The following is a 20,808-nucleotide window of genomic DNA, read 5'->3' as shown; positions in this document are numbered from 1 at the left end:
TGGCGTAAACATAGAGGCACACAGCTGAGTAGGTCCTCTGAGGAGGAAGACGAGGAGGTTACATTGTGCCGTACATCGCAGACAAATAGTGATGCAGCTACAACAAGCAATGCATCATCATCTGCCAACGTTGCAAAAAAAAAAACTGAGTCGAGGTAAAAAGTGCAATAATGTCACTACTACGTGTATGAACCACTCAACATGCTTCACTTTGGGAATCCCACAGTGCAAAAATGTGGACCAGCGGACCTCAACAACAATTAGCTGCCCCAACAATCACATCTGCTGCTTCTTCCTCCTGCTCTGTTACCGTGCCAACTATTGAGATGCAGGTCTTCGACCGCAGAGCCTCGGGTTCTTTACCCGCTCCTGTTATGCTGGCTGAGAGCCCGCTGTCAGCTGTAACGGAAGCGGACATGCCTGCTGTTTTTAACTGATCTCAAAGAACGAGCACACCACAAGTTTCTCAATCCACCGTAACATCTTCACCTGCACCTCTCTCATGGTCCAACAGTTTGTCCGGTTCACTGTACTCTGCCCTCTCTCAGCACTGCAGCCAGCCCACCATTCTACAGTTGTGGTCACGTAAAAGACTGTTCCCTCCTATGCATGACAAAGCTAAAAGATTGAACTTCACCATCTCCAATCTGTTGGCCAAGGAAATGCACTTCCGCCTGGTAGGCACAGACGGATTCCGGGAGCTGATGGCTGTCGCAATCCCCCAGTACCAATTGCCCAGTTGCCATTACTTTTCCAAGAAAGCTGTGTCTGCCCTACACCAGCATGTTGCAGACAACATCACCCATTCTATGACTAAATCTCTGTCTGCCAGGGTGCATTTCACCACAGACACTTGGACAAGTAAGCATGGCCAAGGGCGTTACATCTTGCTGACTGCGCAATGGGTGACTCCGGTGGCTGTAGGGACAGGCGCTGCTCCACAAGTCTTGGAATATCCAAGGTTTGCAGGACAAACCTCTACATTTAACACTTCCTCCACTGCTTCTGCCTCCTCTATCTCCTCTAGGGCCTCCACCTGTGCCCTCAACTTCTGCCTTAGCAAGACACACATTCCAACAGTGCAGAGAGAATCCCTACCACCTCTGTACTGCTCAGCAAGGGCTCACCACAATCAGGCAGTATTAAAATTGATATGCCTTAGAGATCGCAGTCATATAGCTGAAGAGTTGTGGACAGCTCTCCAGGCTGAGATTGATCAATGGCTGGCTCCACCGAACCTGCATCTAGGGAAGGCTGTGTCCGATAATGGTGGAAACCTGGTGGCCCTATGATGAGGCAAGCTCACACACATGCCTTGCATGGTCACGTCCTCAACCTGGTGGTACAGCATTTTTTCCGCCACCATCCTGGCCTGGGCGAGCTGCTCCAGATAGCACGTAAGCAATTTGCTCATTTCCCACATTCGCACACCTCTGGTCATTGACTTGCATCGATACAGAAGTTTTTTTCCATGCCAGTTAACAGGTTGATATACAATGTGCCAACATGGTGGAATTCCACTCTGCACATGTTGCAGCGACTGTCGCAGTAGCAACGAGCTCTGACACAGTATGTCATGTTGTATAGCTTGGGCCAATGCAGTACAGACGTGGTGCTTATCACGTTTACAGAGTGGGCACAGATTAATGACTTCTGCACCATTCTACACAGTTTCAAAATGGCTACTAAGATGATCAACGCTGTCATCAGCATCACTATTCCAGTCATCTATATGCTGGAGCAGAGTTTGAGTAGCCTGCGGGAGGAGATGGTGGTCCCACAATTAGAGGAGGAAGCAAGTGTCCTTTGACACTTTTTTTTAGACTAACTCTTGCACCAGCACAACAAGTCCAAGTCTTACACGTGGCGAAAAAATGGAGAGAATGGTGCAGGAGTATCAAGAACTGTATATAAATAAATTAGGGAGGGTTTGCACCCTTTCACATTTTGATCTTCCAAAATGAATAAGTGGCCTGAGCCACTCTCGTGGAATTGATGCCACTTCTGTGATGTAAGGCCCTCATTTGTTTAAATGTGAAGACTCCTGGTTGGGTGTCCATCTTCTGGATTGGGTGTAGTGAAAGACCTGGTGGTCCCTATTACACTATTTCTATGCCCTCATTTGTTTAAATATGAACACTCCTGGTTGGGTGTCCATCTGTTGGATTGGGTGTAGTGGAAGACCTGTCAGTCCTTATTATGCTATGTCTACTCTCGTGAAGTTGATGCCACTTTTGTGGTGTCTGCCAATAATCTTTGGAAATGTGAACACTCCTGGTTGGGTGTCGATCTGTTGGATTAGGTGCAGTGGAAGACCTGTCGGTCCCTATTATACTATTTCTACTCTCGTGAAATTGATGCCACTTCTGTGGTGTAAGGCCCTCCTCATTTGTTTAAATGTGAACACTCCTGGTTGGGTGTCCATCTGCAGGATTGGATGTAGTGGAAGAACTATAGGTCCTTATTATACTATTTCTACTGTGGTGAAATTGATGCCACTTTGATGGTGTCTGACAATAATTTTTGGAAATGTGAACACTAATGGTTGGGTCTCCTTCATGCGTTTTTGCTGTAGCAGTAGGCCTCCGAGACTGTCAGGCCTCCACTTTCTTGGACTCAACTACCCTTGTTACTATTCTTAAATTTTTCTGACAATGGTAGTCTATAAAACTGATATTTGTGCCACCTGAGTGTCGCTCAGCATGAAAGCAGGTCGAGGTGTTGCATGTGGTATCAGGACTCCCAGCAAAGAGGGCCTTCACCGATCCCTCACCCACCTCGTCTTACTGTGAACTTCAATTGAAAGCAGTAAATGCTGTCCCAAACCCCAATACCTCATATCTGGCTGATTGCTGCAGTGCCATGATGCAATTTGTGCTGTGGGTGAATTGAGACCACTTTCCTGGTGTCTGTCCCTCATTTGATGTGTTTTGGCTGCATTTGGAGCTGTTATAAGGTGTTGTGCATGCATTTGTTTTTGTCTCCCATTGACTATAATGGCGTTCGGTTATGTTTGGCGAATGTTCAACAAATTAATCGGCGAATATTGCAAATTCGGCGTTCATAATCTGAACCGAACATTTAAATATTTGCTCATCTCTATATGTCACAGTACATGTGGGTTGAGGCAGGGAGACTAGTTGGCTAGGCTGGTCGCCAGCAGTTTCTAACCACCCCTTGAGAATTACTGACAGGTGTCTCCCTATACACTCATGTGGGGAGACACCTATTAGAGTCTAGATGGCATGTGACCGCATGCTTGCAAATTGCATACTTGTAATCATGTCTCCTCCTCTCCCATCACTGGAGGATCCTCACAGGGCCCGATGCACATGATGCGAGGATTCACAAGTCTGCAGTCACAAATAGTGACTGCAGAGTTGTGTTGTTAAACCGGACAACTCCTTTAAATTCCCAGTGGAGCATCACATGGCATATAAGTCTCTCTACACCAATTTGGAGCACTCCACAAGGAGAAACTTTACACCTTAGTATCTGTCACAAAAAAATAGTCAAGAGATAGAAACATCCACTAATTAGACATTATTAATTATAGTACACAAAATTATATTGATGATCAGACATGTAATAGATATAAAACCAGGAGGACAGTGGGAGACTGTACAGATAGTGACTGTGATTCACCTGTTGTAGTCATTCCTATTATGTCAGTCCGTTGCAGTATATCACAATCCTGCTGGTTCCTCAGTTCAGCCAGCCGATTGATTAGTATTTGGTACTCATCTTCTAGTTTAAAAATGTCTGAGCGAATAGCTTTCAAAACTGTCTGTCTCCACATTCTATAGGAGGAATAAAACATGACTGATGCAATCACACTGAAAGTATAGTTAGCTCTAATTAGGAATATAGTTATGTGTTTGACACTGGTATTTACAAATTGGCTACACAATGAATACAGGAAGCTCTGATTACATGACAAGTCTTATGCTGGCCATACACATTTAATGGATATTGGGCGAACGGTGCTTCTGTCGATCGTTCAGATGACAACCTTCTAAGAAAACTCATCCATACACAGGAGAACTCAATCGGCTGGGCACTCCTGTGTTCTTGTGTTTTTCATCAGAAAGCTGCCAAAAGAAACGTCAATCTCCATCTTTTCTCTGGGAAAGCAATGTGATTGACTTTCTGAAATCAGACATACGCGTTCCACATCTAACCTGAATACAAGTTGGCGGTGCCCCCATACACATTAGACTGTTGGTCGAATCTATCAGTGGGTTCGGTCGACATTAGTCTAATGTGAACGGGGACATTATGGGTAGGTACAAGTTAGCCTTCTGAAATTTAATATTCTGTACTTGCTGTATTAGGAAGAGAGTAATAAACTACATGCCTGGAACGGATCTGCCACATGATGGACACCAACGGACCCCATTTATTTATAATGTGATCTGCCAGAACTTAGACATGATGCCAGTCATTTTACCAGAGAAAAATAACTCAGCATTCTGCACTGTTCCAGTGAATATGTTGAGCACCTTGACAGACACCATCATGAGTTAATGCTGCACTATTTGTTCCAGTAATAATACCATCTGCTTTTAAGACTCCACATTTGGACTTCTAACTATCACAAATGATGTAAAATAACAAATTGTATTGTGGTACTGTGTTAGCCAGAAAAATCGATGTGAATACTTTTCTGCCCAATGATGACAGAAGTATTCTATGAGTGATACCTTTATTGGCTAACCAGAAAATAATATGTTTGCAAGCTTTCAGAGCACAGTGGCTCCTTCTTCAGGCAAGATCTATTTGTAATCCTGCCTGAAGAAGGAGCCACTGTGCTCTGAAAGCTTGCAAACATATTATTTTCTGGTTAGCCAATAAAGGTATCACTCCTAGAATACTTCTGTCATCATTGGGCAGAAAAGTATTCACATCGAACTATTACAAATGGAGTTTTCTAGATATTACCAGAAGTGGAACCTGCTGTGTTACTCCATAAAATTTCCGTGTCTGAAGCGGTTTCGTTGTCGTTACCTGAATCAGAGCACAAAACCATAAATTTTAGGCTATGTTGCCATGATACCCTTTTGTCTCCACCCAAGAACTCAAAACTGGTTTGTAATGATTATTTTGGTGAGAATTGCCACATAATGTTTTATACATTCTTTATTGCAAACATGTTAAGATTTTGCAAAAAAAAAAAAAAAGAAATGCGTATATGGGAAAAAGATACCCAAAAATGCACGGTTCAACAGCGTCTTTTATGACACAGCATGGAGGAGCCTCAAAGTATCTGTCCATGATTACAGAGGCGCTCCCACTATACTGAGCGGTGACTCGCAGAGAGCCATTATACGAAGATTGCAATGTGCTTAAAACTTAATTTTCTCTGTGTTGCCGCACTTCAAGTCAGCCAGCTCCTCAGTGTTTTAACGCTATTTACCTGAAGGATAACTCAATATCTGCTGGTAAATAGCGCTTTTGGTGATATCCCTTTACATCCATTACAATAACTGATTATTAACAATCATTCAGAGGTTACAATGAAAAATTTATTTTCTTCATCCCAACTTATTACATTTTTGAATATTTGATGCATTTGAATGTAAACTGATTGCATTTAGTAAAGTAAAATGCTGTTCAGCCCTGCGTGAAAAAGGTATTGGCTGGGACATGTGCAAAGATGCCAACATTTTGCACAATTTCCAGTTGTGTCAAGATTTTGAGACATTTTAAGCAGTTTTACACCAGAATTCTGATGAAAATTGCTTGATGAATCTGCCCTTATACACTATTATTACTTCAGACAATATACAGACAACACAGCAAATACTCACATACTCTTTGAGAAAGTACGTTGGCGTTACAGAGTCCTCATATTTCGTAACTAATTTTCCCTGTATTATCTATAGTTATTATGGTACATTTGCTGTGCTGTCTGTATATGATTATTTATGTATTAATTCACTTGTAACAATACATTTATACATGGACCTTTCTGCTGCATCTATATTGGTTACTCTTTAAAGGGACACTGTCACCTGAATTTGGAGGGAACAATCTTCAGCCATAGAGGCGGGGTTTTTGATTCACCCTTTCCTTACCTGCTGGCTGCATGCTGGCTGCAATATTGGATTGAAGTTCATTCTCTGTCCTCCATAGTACACGCCTGCGCAAGACAAGATTGCCTTGTGCAGGCATGTACTACGGAGGACAGAGAATGAACTTCAATCCAATATTGCAGCCAGCATGCAGCCAGCGAGTAAGGAAAGGGTGAATCAAAAACCCAAAAACCCCGCCTACATGGCTGAAGATTGTTCCCTCCAAATTCAGGTGACAGTGTCCCTTTAACATTATTGAGGGAAAATACCATTTTTTACTATACCCACTTCCTACACATTTTCGTGTAATTTTCCTGTATAGGACTTTTTTCCCCCTCCTATATGCCTTTTAATAGTTTTCGCTTATACATGGTTTCATTTTTTTGTGTTAATAAAAATGTTTTTTATTCAACATTCCAATGTCTATTCACATAGGATTTATATAATGAAATAGTGAATATTCACACATATAATGTGTATTAATTAAGCTTCTTTGTTACTCTGACGTTTGTATTAGAAATAAGTCGTCCAAACCTGTACATTTCCCAACGCTTATAAATCGGAATAGCACAAATATCTGAGATCTTTTTATATTCCTCTTCACTCATGAAATCCGTTTTTAGCAGCTCTACTTTCATTTTCTGACGGACTTTAATTTCTTTTTCTTTTATCTGAGAGAAAGATAAGATTAATTAGATTTAATTAAAATAAATATAAATTAGAGCACTTACAGTAGTTCAGGGCAGCGGAGTGTAGCCTGTGCAGAAGCTACTTTGGCAATGAGTGCTAGCCAGGACCCAGATTATATAGGAGATGGGAGTGGCTAACAGTGCACAGCTGAGAGCCTTAACTCAGGAAAGCTTCCAGGAGATCTCAACTGAGCAGATTAACCCCTGCATTGCTAAAATCAATTTACACGATTTAATATGAAGATGAAGTGCTTCTAATCAGTGCAGAGGTAGGAGAAATCAAATGCTGTGGTCTTCTGGCTCCTGTCTATCGCTGTAAACCTGTGACACTGTGTGGAGCAATACAGTATATTGTCCTTTAAAGTTCACCATTGTTTTATTAAAATGGTTAGGTCATGAAGTCATCCCCTGTCCTTATTAACCCCTTAGAGACAGAAAAAATTTAGGTCTTTATGACCAAAACCCATTTTTCAAATCTGACTTGTCACTTCATGAGGTAATTGCTTATGGATACAGTTGTGCTCAAAAGTTTCCATACTCCAGCAGAATTTTTGCTTTCTTGGCCTTTTTTGCAGAGAAAATGAATGGCAGCTTTACCACCTGAGAAAATAAAGAACCTCATCCACAACTACCACAAAAGACTTCAAGCTGTCATTGATGTTAGAGGGGGCAATATATGGTATTAAGAATTGGGGTATGTGAACTTTTGATCAATGTTATTTGGATGATTTGGGTTGTGATTATGATTTAAAAAGAGAAAACACAGTAGTTTGACAATAAATGGCTTCAACCAACCACTAACCATGAGTGGAGAAAAAGTTTTGGTGCTATCCTTCATATTCTCTGAAAAATGTCCAAGAAAGCAAAAATTCTGCCAGGGTATGTAAACTTTTGAGCACAACTGTAATTCAGAGATTCTGAGGTTATTTTGTTCCTTACACATCAAAGGTTGTATTCGTGGTACATTGGTATATATGTTTTGCACTTATTTATGAAAATATTTGAAATTAAACATATCACGCAAAAAATGTTAATACTATTTACTATTATTTACCATATCTCTACCATGCATCAGCATAATATTTCAAACTTCGGTTTATTTTGTTAGGATGTTAAAACTTTAGCATCAAATTTTAATTTTTTCAACAAAGTTTACAAAACCTATAAATCTTATGGCTCTACTTACCTTTGAAGAGATTTTAAAGTGCCTGTCCAGGTGCATTTGCCTCGGGTGCAGCCAGCACAGGGGTGCCATTGTTAATCAGCAATGTGTCAGTTATAGCTAATAAGGGCAGACAGTATGGCGATTATAACTACCAATGGTGGGAAGTGTGGCAGTTATAGCTAATAAGGTTGGACAGTGTGGAAGTAATAGTTATAGTTCAGAAGGGCAAAGAGTGGTAGTTATATTTCATAAAGGAGAATGCAATATTTTATAGGAAAGGACAGTGTGTAGGCACGTACCATAAGACAGTGTACGGATCATGTTTTATGGCGGGATCGAAGTGAGATGCAATAAATTATTCAGGCGCACAACATAGGGCAGGCATTTATATTCAGGGACATTATAGTTTTATTTTTAAGGACAACATGTCGGGGTGTGCTGCAGAAAACTGGAGAATATGGAAGTCTGCAGAGATGATCTGCGAATGTGAAAAGTCATCATGTTGTCTGGACAAGATGGAAAAGAAATTAAAGAAAGCGACTCAAATCAAAGAAGGTGTCACCTATAAAGGCATCTGACTGTAAATGTTTATTTGTAATACTGACTACGTCTCATCAGTACTGTGATTCCTGTACACTCCTTGACAGAAGTTATGTCGCTTATTCATGTTATGTAAATAAAAGCTAATAACCTGACGTTAAATTCATCCATTGGTTGTATAATTTATTCTTTTGAAAGCTGAAACCCTCCGAAATGTGGTTTAGGTTAAGAAAATAAACTGGCATCAATGCAGAAATATTGATCAGTTAATGGACACAGAATGGTCAGATTTAGGCAAGACAAAAGCGACATAACTTCTGTCAGGGAGTATATAGTTCGCAGTCAGATGATGGCTGTTAACAGCTCCCATAATCTTCTCATAAAGGAGTTGTTTAAAATAATGAAAATGATGCACACAGGCAGCAATACTTATTCACCCTTCTAGTTTGCAGTCGCTCCAGTGCCATGTCTCCAATGCTTCTATTTACGTTGGCAGTAGATGGCACAACCTGATGCCCTAAATGTCTTTTGCAGCTTATCAGTGGTATATGGCTCAAGACCATGATGCCAGTGCTTGGCTGCAGATGTCACATTGGGCATTTGGGCTGTGACATCTGCAGCCATTGTAAATAGAAGGATCAGGGAATACCACACTAGAGCTGCGAGGAGCTAGAAACATGAGTATTTAAAAGTTTATTAAAGGGATTGTGTGGACTAAAGCAGGGGTCCCCAACTCCAGTCCTCAAGGCCCACCAACATGTCATGTTTTCAGGATTTCCTTAGTCTTGCCCAGGTAATAATTGCATCACCTGTGCAATGCAAAGGAAATCCTGAAAACATGACCTGTTGGTGGGCCTTGAGGACTGGAGTTGGGGACCCCTGGACTAAAGGACTCATTACCTGGAGGCCAGATTCTGTAAAAATAACAAAATAAATCACAACTCACCTTTTGTCACCCTCCTGGATTGAGTGCAGGCCGCCCTGTGGTCTGCACCAAAATTAATTATGTCACCATTCTATCAGTCACCCAACTGCTGCAGCTTGTGACACATGTAATTCTAGTCACCTGACCCCTGCATCCTATCACAAGCTACAGTAGTCCTCTGCCTGGCCATGGTAGAATGGTGACATTATTGCTGCTGGTGCAGACCACAGACCAGTCTGCACTGGATACAGGAGGCTGACTTCAAGGGAATATAATTTAGTTTGTTATTTTTACAAAATCTAACCTCCCATGAGAACATTTTGTCAGACAATCTCTTTAAAGTACATACAGGTCCTTCTAAAAAAATTAGCATATAGTGTTAAATTTCATTATTTACCATAATGTAATGATTACAATTAAACTTTCATATATTATAGATTCATTATCCACCAACTGAAACTTGTCAGGTCTTTTATTGTTTTAATACTGATGATTTTGGCATACAACTCCTGATAACCCAAAAAACCTGTCTCAATAAATTAGCATATTTCACCCATCCAATCAAATAAAAGTGTTTTTTAATAACAAACAAAAAAACCAACAAATAATAATGTTCAGTTATGCACTCAATACTTGGTCGGGAATTCTTTGGCAGAAATGACTGCTTCAATGCGGCGTGGCATGGAGGCAATCAGCCTGTGACACTGCTGAGATGTTATGGAGGCCCAGGATGCTTCAATAGCGGCCTTAAGCTCATCCAGAGTGTTGGGTCTTGCGTCTCTCAACTTTCTCTTCACAATATCCCACAGATTCTCTATGGGGTTCAGGTCAGGAGAGTTGGCAGGCCAATTGAGCACAGTAATACCATGGTCAGTAAACCATTTACCAGTGGTTTTGGCACTGTGAGCAGGTGCCAGGTCGTGCTGAAAAATGAAATCTTCATCTCCATAAAGCATTTCAGCCGATGGAAGCATGAAGTGCTCCAAAATCTCCTGATAGCTAGCTGCATTGACCCTGCCCTTGATGAAACACAGTGGACCAACACCAGCAGCTGACATGGCACACCACACCATCACTGACTGTGGGTACTTGACACTGGACTTCAGGCATTTTGCCATTTCCTTCTCCCCAGTCTTCCTCCAGACTCTGGCACCTTGATTTCCGAATGACATGCAAAATTTGCTTTCATCAGAAAAAAGTACTTGGGACCACTTAGCAACAGTCCAGTGCTGCTTCTCTGTAGCTCAAAAGTGGCTTTACCTGGGGAATGCGGCACCTGTAGCCCATTTCCTGCACACGCCTGTGCACGGTGGCTCTGGATGTTTCCACACCAGACTCAGTCCACTGTTTCCTCAGGTTCCCCAAGGTCTGGAATCGGTCCTTCTCCACAATCTTCCTCAGGGTCCGGTCTCCTCTTCTCGTTGTACAGCGTTTTCTGCCACATTGTTTCCTTCCAACAGACTTACCATTGAGGTGCCTTGATACAGCACTCTGGGAACAGCCTATTTGTTGAGAAATTTCTTTCTGGGTCTTACCCTCTTGCTTGAGGGTGTCAATGATGACATTCTTGACATCTGTCAGGTCGCTAGTCTTACCCATGATGGGGGTTTTGAGTAATGAACCAGGCAGGGAGTTTATAAAAGCCTCAGGTATCTTTTGAATGTGTTTAGAGTTAATTAGTTGATTCAGAAGATTAGGGTAATAGGTCGTTTAGAGAACCTTTTCTTGATATGCTAATTTATTGAGACAGGTTTTTTGGGTTATCAGGAGTTGTATGCCAAAATCATCAGTATTAAAACAATAAAAGACCTGACAAATTTCAGTTGGTGGATAATGAATCTATAATATATGAAAGTTTAATTGTAATCATTACATTATGGTAAATAATGAAATTTAACACTATATGCTAATTTTTTGAGAAGGACCTGTATATTACTGCCTGTGCAGGATTTCAGAGAGCATATTTGAAAAGTCGCCAGTGACTGAGCCACATGGTGGAGTAGTCAGAGAGATGTGACCTAGTGGTTTCTCCTCACCCGCTGCCAATGACTGACAAGTTGACAGTATTCCTGCTTGTGTGTATAGAGAGAAACCTGTCCGTCACTGGCAGCGAGCGGAGAGAAGACTGTGGGTAACACCTGTCTAGTCCAACATACAGCCCGTGCCTGATGCATGCCGCCTGTAGATCACGCAATGTGTATCAGCTGTCAGATTCACTTTTAGTCTATATCATAGGTGGATGCACATTCTCTGAAGGAAATACAACAGAAACAGCTACACCATAGGCATAATTTAATGTATTTATTCACTTATATGTTCACATTTGGTGCCTATAGTGGGAAAAATAAGTATTTGATACACTGCGAATTTTGCAAGTTTTCCCACCTACAAAGAATGGAGAGGTCTGTAATTTTTATCGTAGGTACTAGTGTTAAGCGATACCTTCCGATATTCAAAGGTATCGGTATCGGATGGTATCGGCCGATATCCAAAAAATATCGGATATCGCCGATACCGATACCCGATACCAATGCAAGTCAATGGAACACAAATATCGGAAGGTATCCTGGATGGTTCCCAGGGTCTGAAGGAGAGGAAACTCTCCTTCAGGCCCTGGGATCCATATTCATGTAAAAAATAAAGACTAAAAATAAAAAATATGGATATACTCACCCTTTTGAAGGACCCTGGCTGTCACCGCTGCTAGCGTCTGCCTCCGTCCCTAAGAATGCAGTGAGTGAAGGACCTCCAATGACGTCGCGGTCAGGTGACCGGTCACCTGACCGCTCACGTGACCGTGACGGCATCGAAGGTCCTTCACTCACTGCATTCTTAGGAACGGAGGCAGACGCTAGAAGCGGTGACAGCCAGGGTTCGCCGGAGGGGTGAGTATATCCATATTTTTTATTTTTATTCTTTATTTTTTACATGAATATGGATCCCAGGGCCTGAAGGAGAATCTCCTCTCCTCCAGACCCTTGGAACCATACGCACCGCACATGCCAATTCCGATTTCCGATATCACAAAAATATCGGAACTCGGTATCAGAATTCCGATACAGCAAATATCGGCCGATAACCGATACTTGCAGCATCGGAAGGCTCAACTCTAGTAGGTACACTTCAACACTTCATAGGGGCAGCATGGTGGCTCAATGGTTAGAACTGCAGCGCTGGAGTCCTGGGTTCAAATCCCACCCAGGACAATATCTGCATGGAGTTTGTATGTTCTCCTTGTATTTGCGTCAGTTTCCTCTGGGTTCTCCGGTTTCCTCCCACATTCCAAAGACATACTGATAGGGAATTTAGACTCATTCTAGATATAGATTCTCGACTCATATGCTAAGGATGATTCTGAGAAAGGTCGGAAATCAGCCCAGAACTACATGGGAGGTCCACAGCTGGAATCACAGTCTCAAACATTACCATTAGTAACACACTACGCCGTCATTAATTAAAATTCTGCAGGACATGCAATGTCCCCCTGCTCATGCCAGGACATGTCTAAGCAAGTTTGAAGTTCACCAATGACCATCTGGATGAACCAGAGGAGGCATGGGAGAAGGTCATGTAGTCAGATGAATAGAACTTTTTGGTAACAACTCCACTCAAAATGTTTGGAAGAAGAAAAAGGATGAGTACAACCACAAGAACACCATCCCAACAGTTGAGCACGGTGGGGGAAATATAATATTTTAGGGGTTCTTTTCTGCAAAGAGGACAGTACAACTGCACCATATTGAAGGAGGAATGGATGGATTCATTTATCGTGAGATTTTGGCCATCGACCACCTTCCCTAAATAAGAGCATTGAAGATGGGTTGTGGCTGGGTCTTCCAGTATAACAATGACTCAAAACACACAGCCAGGCAACTAAGGAGTGGCTCCTTGAGAAGCATTTCAAAGTCCTGGAGTGGCATATCCAGTCTCCAGACCTGAACCCAATAGAAAAACTTTGGAGGGAGCTGAAACTCAATGCTGCCCAGTGACATCGCCAAAACCTGACAGATCTGGAGAAGATCTGAATGGAGGAGTGGGTCGAAATTCCTACGGCAATGTGTGCAAAATTAGTGAAAAACTTCAGGAAACGTCTGACCTCTGTAATTGCAAACAAAGGTTTCTGTACCAAATATTAGATTCTTCTATTGTATCAAATACTTATTTCATGCAACAAAATGCTAAATAATTATGTAAATATCAGCCAATGTGATTTTCTGGATTTTTTTACACTCTGTCTCTCCAGTTGAAGTGTATCTACAATAAAACTTACAGACCTCTCCATTCTTTTTAAGTGGGAAAGCTTGCAAAATCGACAGTGTATCAAATACTTATTTTACCCACTGTATGGTCGGCTTCACACTCAGCGTATGCAAATACGGTCTGTATATTACGGCCGTAATACGCTGAAAAGTCCCGAAAATAGTGGTCCGTAGCTCCTCCGTAGGCAGGGTGTGTCACCGTTTTTTGCGCATGGCATCCTCCGTATGTAATCCGTATGGCAGCCGTACTGCGTGTTTTTATCGCAGGCTTGCCAAACCGACATACGCCTATACAAGGGATCCATGTGTTAAAAAAAAAAATAAAAACATATATACTGTCTATATATATATATATATACATGTCAGTAGACACACATATATATATATATATATATATATATATATATTATTCCTTCATACAGCGCGAGATAGCAAAAAGCCGGTAATTCAATTACCGGCTTTTGCTTTCTCCTTCCTAAAACCCGACATGATATGAGACCTGGTTTACATACAGCAAACCATCTCATATCACCATTTTTTTTACATAATCCACACTACTAATGTCAGTAGTGTGTCTATGCAAAATTTGGCCGTTCTAGCTCTTAAAATAAAGGGTTAAATGGCGGAAAAAATTGGCGTGGGCTCCCGTGCAATTTTCTCCGCCAGAGTAGTAAAGCCAGTGACTGAGGGCAGATATTAATAGCCTGGAGAGGGTCCACGGTTATTGGCCCCCCCCGGCTAAAAACATCTGCCCCCAGCCACCCCAGAACAGGCACATCTGGAAGATGCGCCTATTCTGGCACTTGGCCACTCTCTTCCCATTCCCGTGTAGCGGTGGGATATGGGGTAATGAAGGGTTAATGCCACCTTGCTATTGTAAGGTGACATTAAGCCTAATTAATAATGGAGAGGCGTCAATTATGACACCTATCCATTATTAATCCAATTGAATGAAAGGGTTAAAAAAACACACACATTATTAAAAATTATTTTAATGAAATAAAAACAAAGGTTGTTGTAATATTTTATTTAACGCCCAATCCAATCACTGAAGACCCTCGTTCTGGAAAAGAAAAAACATAATAAACCAACAATATACTTACCTTCCGCAGATCTGTAAAGTCCAACGATGTAAATCCTTCTGAAGGGGTTAAAACATTTTGCAGCAAGGAGTTCCGCTAATGCAGGCTGCTCCTTGCTGCAAAACCCCGGGGAATGAAGCTAAATATAGGTCAATGATCTATATTTAGCTTCATTTGCGGTGAGGCGCCCTCTGCTGGCTGTTCATAGATCGTGGGAACTTACCTTGAAAGCTCCCAGGCTTTCTAGGAAAGTTCCCACGATCTATGAACAGCCAGCAGAGGGCGCCTCACCGCAAATGAAGCTAAATATAGATCATTGACCTACTTTACCTTCATTCCCTGGGGTTTTGCAGCGAGGAGCAGCCTGCATTAGCGGAACTCCTTGCTGCAATATGTTTTAACCCCTTCAGAAGGATTTACATCGTTGGACTTTACAGATCTGCGGAAGGTAAGTATATTGTTGGTTTATTATGTTTTTTCTTTTCCAGAACGAGGGTCTTCAGTGATTGGATTGGGCGTTAAATAAAATATTACAACAACCTTTGTTTTTATTTCATTAAAATAATTTTTAATAATGTGTGTGTTTTTTTTTAACCCTTTCATTCAATTGGATTAATAATGGATAGGTGTCATAATTGACGCCTCTCCATTATTAATTAGGCTTAATGTCACCTTACAATAGCAAGGTGGCATTAACCCTTCATTACCCCATATCCCACCGCTACACGGGAATGGGAAGAGAGTGGCCAAGTGCCAGAACAGGCGCATCTTCCAGATGTGCCTGTTCTGGGGTGGCTGGGGGCAGATGTTTTTAGCCAGGGGGGGGCCAATAACCATGGACCCTCTCCAGGCTATTAATATCTGCCCTCAGTCACTGGCTTTACTACTCTGGCGGAGAAAATTGCGCGGGAGCCCACGCCAATTTTTTCCGCCATTTAACCCTTTATTTTAAGAGCTAGAACGGCCAAATTTTGCAGATACACACTACTAACATTAGTAGTGTGGATTATGCAAAAAAAATGGTGATATGAGATGGTTTACTGTATGTAAGCCAGGTCTCATATCATGTCGGGTTTTAGGAAGGAGAAAGCAAAAGCCGGTATTTGAATTACCGGCTTTTTGCTATATCGCGGCTGTATAAAGTAATAATATATATACATATATGTGTCTCACTGACATATATACAGTGGGGCAAAAAAGTATTTAGTCAGTCAGCAATAGTGCAAGTTCCACCACTTAAAAAGATGAGAGGCGTCTGTAATTTACATCATAGGTAGACCTCAACTATGGGAGACAAACTGAGAAAAAAAAATCCAGAAAATCACATTGTCTGTTTTTTTATCATTTTTTTTGCATATTATGGTGGAAAATAAGTATTTGGTCAGAAACAAACAATCAAGATTTCTGGCTCTCACAGACCTGTAACTTCTTCTTTAAGAGTCTCCTCTTTCCTCCACTCATTACCTGTAGTAATGGCACCTGTTTAAACTTGTTATCAGTATAAAAAGACACCTGTGCACACCCTCAAACAGTCTGACTCCAAACTCCATTATGGTGAAGACCAAAGAGCTGTCAAAGGACACCAGAAACAAAATTGTAGCCCTGCACCAGGCTGGGAAGACTGAATCTGCAATAGCCAACCAGCTTGGAGTGAAGAAATCAACAGTGGGAGCAATAATTAGAAAATGGAAGACATACAAGACCACTGATAATCTCCCTCGATCTGGGGCTCCACGCAAAATCCCACCCCATGGGGTCAGAATGATCACAAGAACAGTGAGCAAAAATCCCAGAACCACGCGGGGGGACCTAGTGAATGAACTGCAGAGAGCTGGGACCAATGTAACAAGGCCTACCATAAGTAACACACTACGCCACCATGGACTCAGATCCTGCAGTGCCAGACGTGTCTCACTGCTTAAGCCAGTACATGTCCGGGCCCGTCTGAAGTTTGCTAGAGAGCATTTGGATGATCCAGAGGAGTTTTGGGAGAATGTCCTATGGTCTGATGAAACCAAACTGGAACTGTTTGGTAGAAATACAACTTGTCGTGTTTGGAGGAAAAAGAATACTGAGTTGCATCCATCAAACACCATACCTACTGTAAAGCATGGTGGTGGAAACATCATGCTTTGGGGCTGTTTCTCTGTAAAGGGACCAGGACGACTGATCCGGGTACATGAAAGAATGAATGGGGCCATGTATCGTGAGATTTTGAGTGCAAACCTCCTTCCATCAGCAAGGGCATTGAAGATGAAACGTGGCTGGGTCTTTCAACATGACAATGATCCAAAGCACACCGCCAGGGCAACGAAGGAGTGGCTTCGTAAGAAGGATTTCAAGGTCCTGGAGTGGCCTAGCCAGTCTCCAGATCTCAACCCTATAGAAAACCTTTGGAGGGAGTTGAAAGTCCGTGTTGCCAAGCGAAAAGCCAAAAACATCACTGCTCTTGAGGAGATCTGCATGGAGGAATGGGCCAACATACCAACAACAGTGTGTGGCAACCTTGTGAAGACTTACAGAAAACGTTTGACCTCTGTCATTGCCAACAAAGGATATATTACAAAGTATTGAGATGAAATTTTGTTTCTGACCAAATACTTATTTTCCACCATAATATGCAAATAAAATGTTAAAAAAACAGACAATGTGATTTTCTGGATTTTTTTTTCTCAGTTTGTCTCCCATAGTTGAGGTCTACCTATGATGTAAATTACAGACGCCTCTCATCTTTTTAAGTGGTGGAACTTGCACTATTGCTGACTGACTAAATACTTTTTTGCCCCACTGTATATATATACCTATTCTATGTGTACATATTTATTCTACCTATTCTACTGTAAGCTGTCAGTGTGATTTTACTGTACACCGCACTGAATTACCGGCTTTTCTGTGTAACAGCGCTGCGTATTTCTCGCAAGTCACACTGCTGGTCCGTGTGTAATCCGTATTTTTGGGGCTTCCATAGACTTTCATTGGCGTTTTATTTGCGCAATACGGTGACAAACGCAGCATGCTGCGATTTTCTACGGCCGTAGAAAGCCGTATAATACTGATCAGTAAAATACGGCAGATAGGAGCAGGGGCATAGAGAATAATTGTGCCGTATTTTTTGCGAGTTTTACGGACGTAGTTTCTGCGCTCTTACGTCCGTAAAACTCGCAAGTGTGACGCCGGCCTATATGTTCAGTTGTGGCAAAGTCGTAAAAAGTAGGAGCTAAGAACTGAAGACCCCTAATGATGGCTCTAGAAACGTGGACCTTAAGGGATTAAGAAGGAATGTTTTTTGGTTCTGAATCGGCAACATGTTTTATATGGTTGCTACGATGTTAATAATAACTGATTGCCAAGTTTTTGAGAAGCCAGGATAGCATTGTTAGGCTTCACAAGACAACCTACCTAAAAAAAGCTCATTAATATATTGAGACTTGAAAGACTCCTTTGCTCAATTAAAGAGGCCTTCCAGGGTTTTAAAATTCTAGCAACATGTGATAAAATAAAAAAATAACCCATACTCATTTGTTAAAGGGGTTTTCCACATTCAAACAACTGGTTCCCTAACATATTTGTGGTCCCCCCATGGTGTGAGACTTAATGGAATTATAAACTATAAAAAGTGGTCTTCTAAAAATTGGATGTTTGTAAAAAAAAAACAAAACAGACATTACTCACTCTCGCCAGGTCCAGCGCAGTTTCTCCTACTTTAGTGTCTGTAATATAGCTGCAGCAGTAATGTCATGACTACAGCTCATATCACTGCTGCAACCAATCACTACGTTCTGTGGCTCTGCTGAAGAAGACGTCATGACCCACTGAGCTCAATCACTTCACTTGTAATACAGAATAAATCAATCATAAAACCATTGCTATGGCCTTATCTCCAAATTGTTCTAGGAGTTTTTTTTCTACATGATAAAACCAGGCTGCATGTTGCTCATGCATCAGTGTACAGCCTGTGTGCCTTAAATGTATTACCAATGCCAGCAGCATCATTGTACTTATCTACCATCAAACACATACAGTATAGGACGTCATTGGTCGGCATATGTAAAGAAAGCTGCCAGCAGCGGATCATGATGATCTGAGTGCCCAAGTGTGGCAGAACATTCCTCAGACAATAATTAATAATCTCATTGATAGCATGCAAAGGTATGTAAGTCCATGCATTTTTGTGGGTGTCGCTCATACTCGATACTGAATAAATCAACATGTTTTGAAAACTTTTTTCAATTTTTTCATAATTTACGGTACATGTCTATCTATCCTGTTATTTCCATGATTCCATGTAGTTTGCGACTTGGTGTTGCAATTTCAGTGTTGATGAGTATATAGATTTACAATCCCAATACTAAGCACGCAGTGAGGCTGTGTAAAAATAAAGAAAACAATAATGCAGTGATTTGGAAATCACTTCTAGAAATATTTTATTCACAACAGAACATAGGACACAGATCAGAAGTTGAAAGCTAGACACTTTTCCATTTTATTTAAAAAAATGAATAATTTAACAATTGATGGCAACAACACATTTTCAAAAAGTTGGGAGAGGACTAACAAAATGTTGGAAGGGTCAGTTTTCAACTCACATGATTCTGCATGAAAAGAGCAGTTTAGAGCGGCAGAGACGCAAACATGGTTCGAGGTTCACTAATTTGTGAACAACAGCGTCTAAAGATTGTGAATAACTTTATAAAAATGTTCCTCAACATAAAATTGCATAGGCATTGTAAATCTACCATCTACAGTGAACAGTATGATCTAAGGATTCAGAGATACTTAAGAAATCCATGTGCAAAAAAGGACATGGCCAATGGTCAATAGTGTATGTGTTACACCCCAGGTTCCTGGTTGCCATAGTGGCATTGCTTTCCTCACGGGGAGAGTGATGTCACGCTTGGAAGCGAGGAAGGATCTTCTTTATGAGGTAAACACAAGCATGCAACATGTTCACACTCTAGGCCAGAAGGGGGTGCTCTGATCCAGCTTGTGAGTGGCTCCCCTATATATATATTCTGGTCTGGAGGGAAAGGTTCAGTTAGTTCCTGTTAGAGAGACAGAGGAGAAGGGAGCAAAGGGGCCGTGCAGCCACGAGAAGTGCTGCAGCTCCTAGAAAGAGAGAAAGAGAAAGCCAAATGGATTGTAGAGAGCATGTAGGAAAAGTGAAGCGCAGGAGAGTGAGAACTGGGGAGGATAGCTGAGACTGGGCTACCTCCCTACAGAGCGCAGACACCGGTAGCTGGAAGACAGAAGGTTGTGAGGGACTCCATGGCTCACAGCAGAAACCGACAGGACAGTTGGATTACAAGTCACCTGTCCACACTGACACAAGGAGACACAGTGGCGCATAGAGCCCGGGTCGGGATAGAGACCCTGTAAAAAGACGAGCCACCTGTCATACGGGTTAGGCTAGGTTCACATTGCGTTCGTGCAATCCGTTTAGCGCATACGCTAACAGAATGCACTAACGCAATGTACAAAAAGGGATTGTGTTTAGCGATTCCGCTAGCGCAGATGCTCGATCTGCGCTAGCGAGAACGGACCGAAAAACGCTGCAAGCAGCGTTCGAGGTCCATCATAAAATAACGGGACATCGCTAACGCATGCAAAAAATGGCATACGTTAGCGATGCGTTAGATACATTGCGGTCAATGGGTGCGCTAACGGATCCGTTACATTGCGTTAGTGGCGCTATGTAACGGATCCTGTTAGCGGACTGCCACTAACGCAATGTGAACCCAGCCTTAGTGTTCTACCTACAAGGAGGAAAGAGAGAACACATGAGGATCTTGTGAGAGGCCTAGGGCAGCAAGGAACTACACCACAGTGCTAGAAGGAAGGCTTCTAACTCCACCTTTGAAAAGGGGACTCCCAACTCACTTCCAAGCCGGCCGGATCCTACCTGTACCTGTCATCTGGTGCCCTGGACTGTGGCTGCCTGAATTCATCAGTAAACCAGGTAAAGAGACTGCAAACCTGTGTCCTCCGTTTCCTTGCTACACCACCCACCATCTTTATCTATACACAGGGAGCCCCGGGGACCCAGCTTCACCTGTGGGAAGCCATACCATCACTGC

General features: G+C 42.0%; 1 protein-coding gene across 1 annotated transcript in view; it reads right to left on the bottom strand.

Moving 5' to 3' along the window:
- LOC138642403 (NFX1-type zinc finger-containing protein 1-like) overlaps positions 1-20,808 on the bottom strand; it is a 158,984-nt gene that overhangs the window by 30,542 nt on the left and 107,634 nt on the right. The window contains exons 16-18 of the mRNA XM_069730529.1: positions 17,989-17,994; positions 6,609-6,738; positions 3,646-3,800 (exon numbers count right to left, since the gene is read on the bottom strand). Of these exons, the coding sequence (XP_069586630.1) occupies positions 3,646-3,800; positions 6,609-6,738; positions 17,989-17,994 (291 nt within the window). The remainder of the gene's footprint in view (positions 1-3,645; positions 3,801-6,608; positions 6,739-17,988; positions 17,995-20,808) is intronic.

Source organism: Ranitomeya imitator, chromosome 6 (assembly GCF_032444005.1).
Source record: "Ranitomeya imitator isolate aRanImi1 chromosome 6, aRanImi1.pri, whole genome shotgun sequence".
Classification (NCBI taxonomy): domain Eukaryota; kingdom Metazoa; phylum Chordata; class Amphibia; order Anura; family Dendrobatidae; genus Ranitomeya; species Ranitomeya imitator.
The sequence above is the reverse complement of the archived record's forward strand: the minus strand, read 5'-3'. Positions and strand labels throughout refer to the sequence as shown.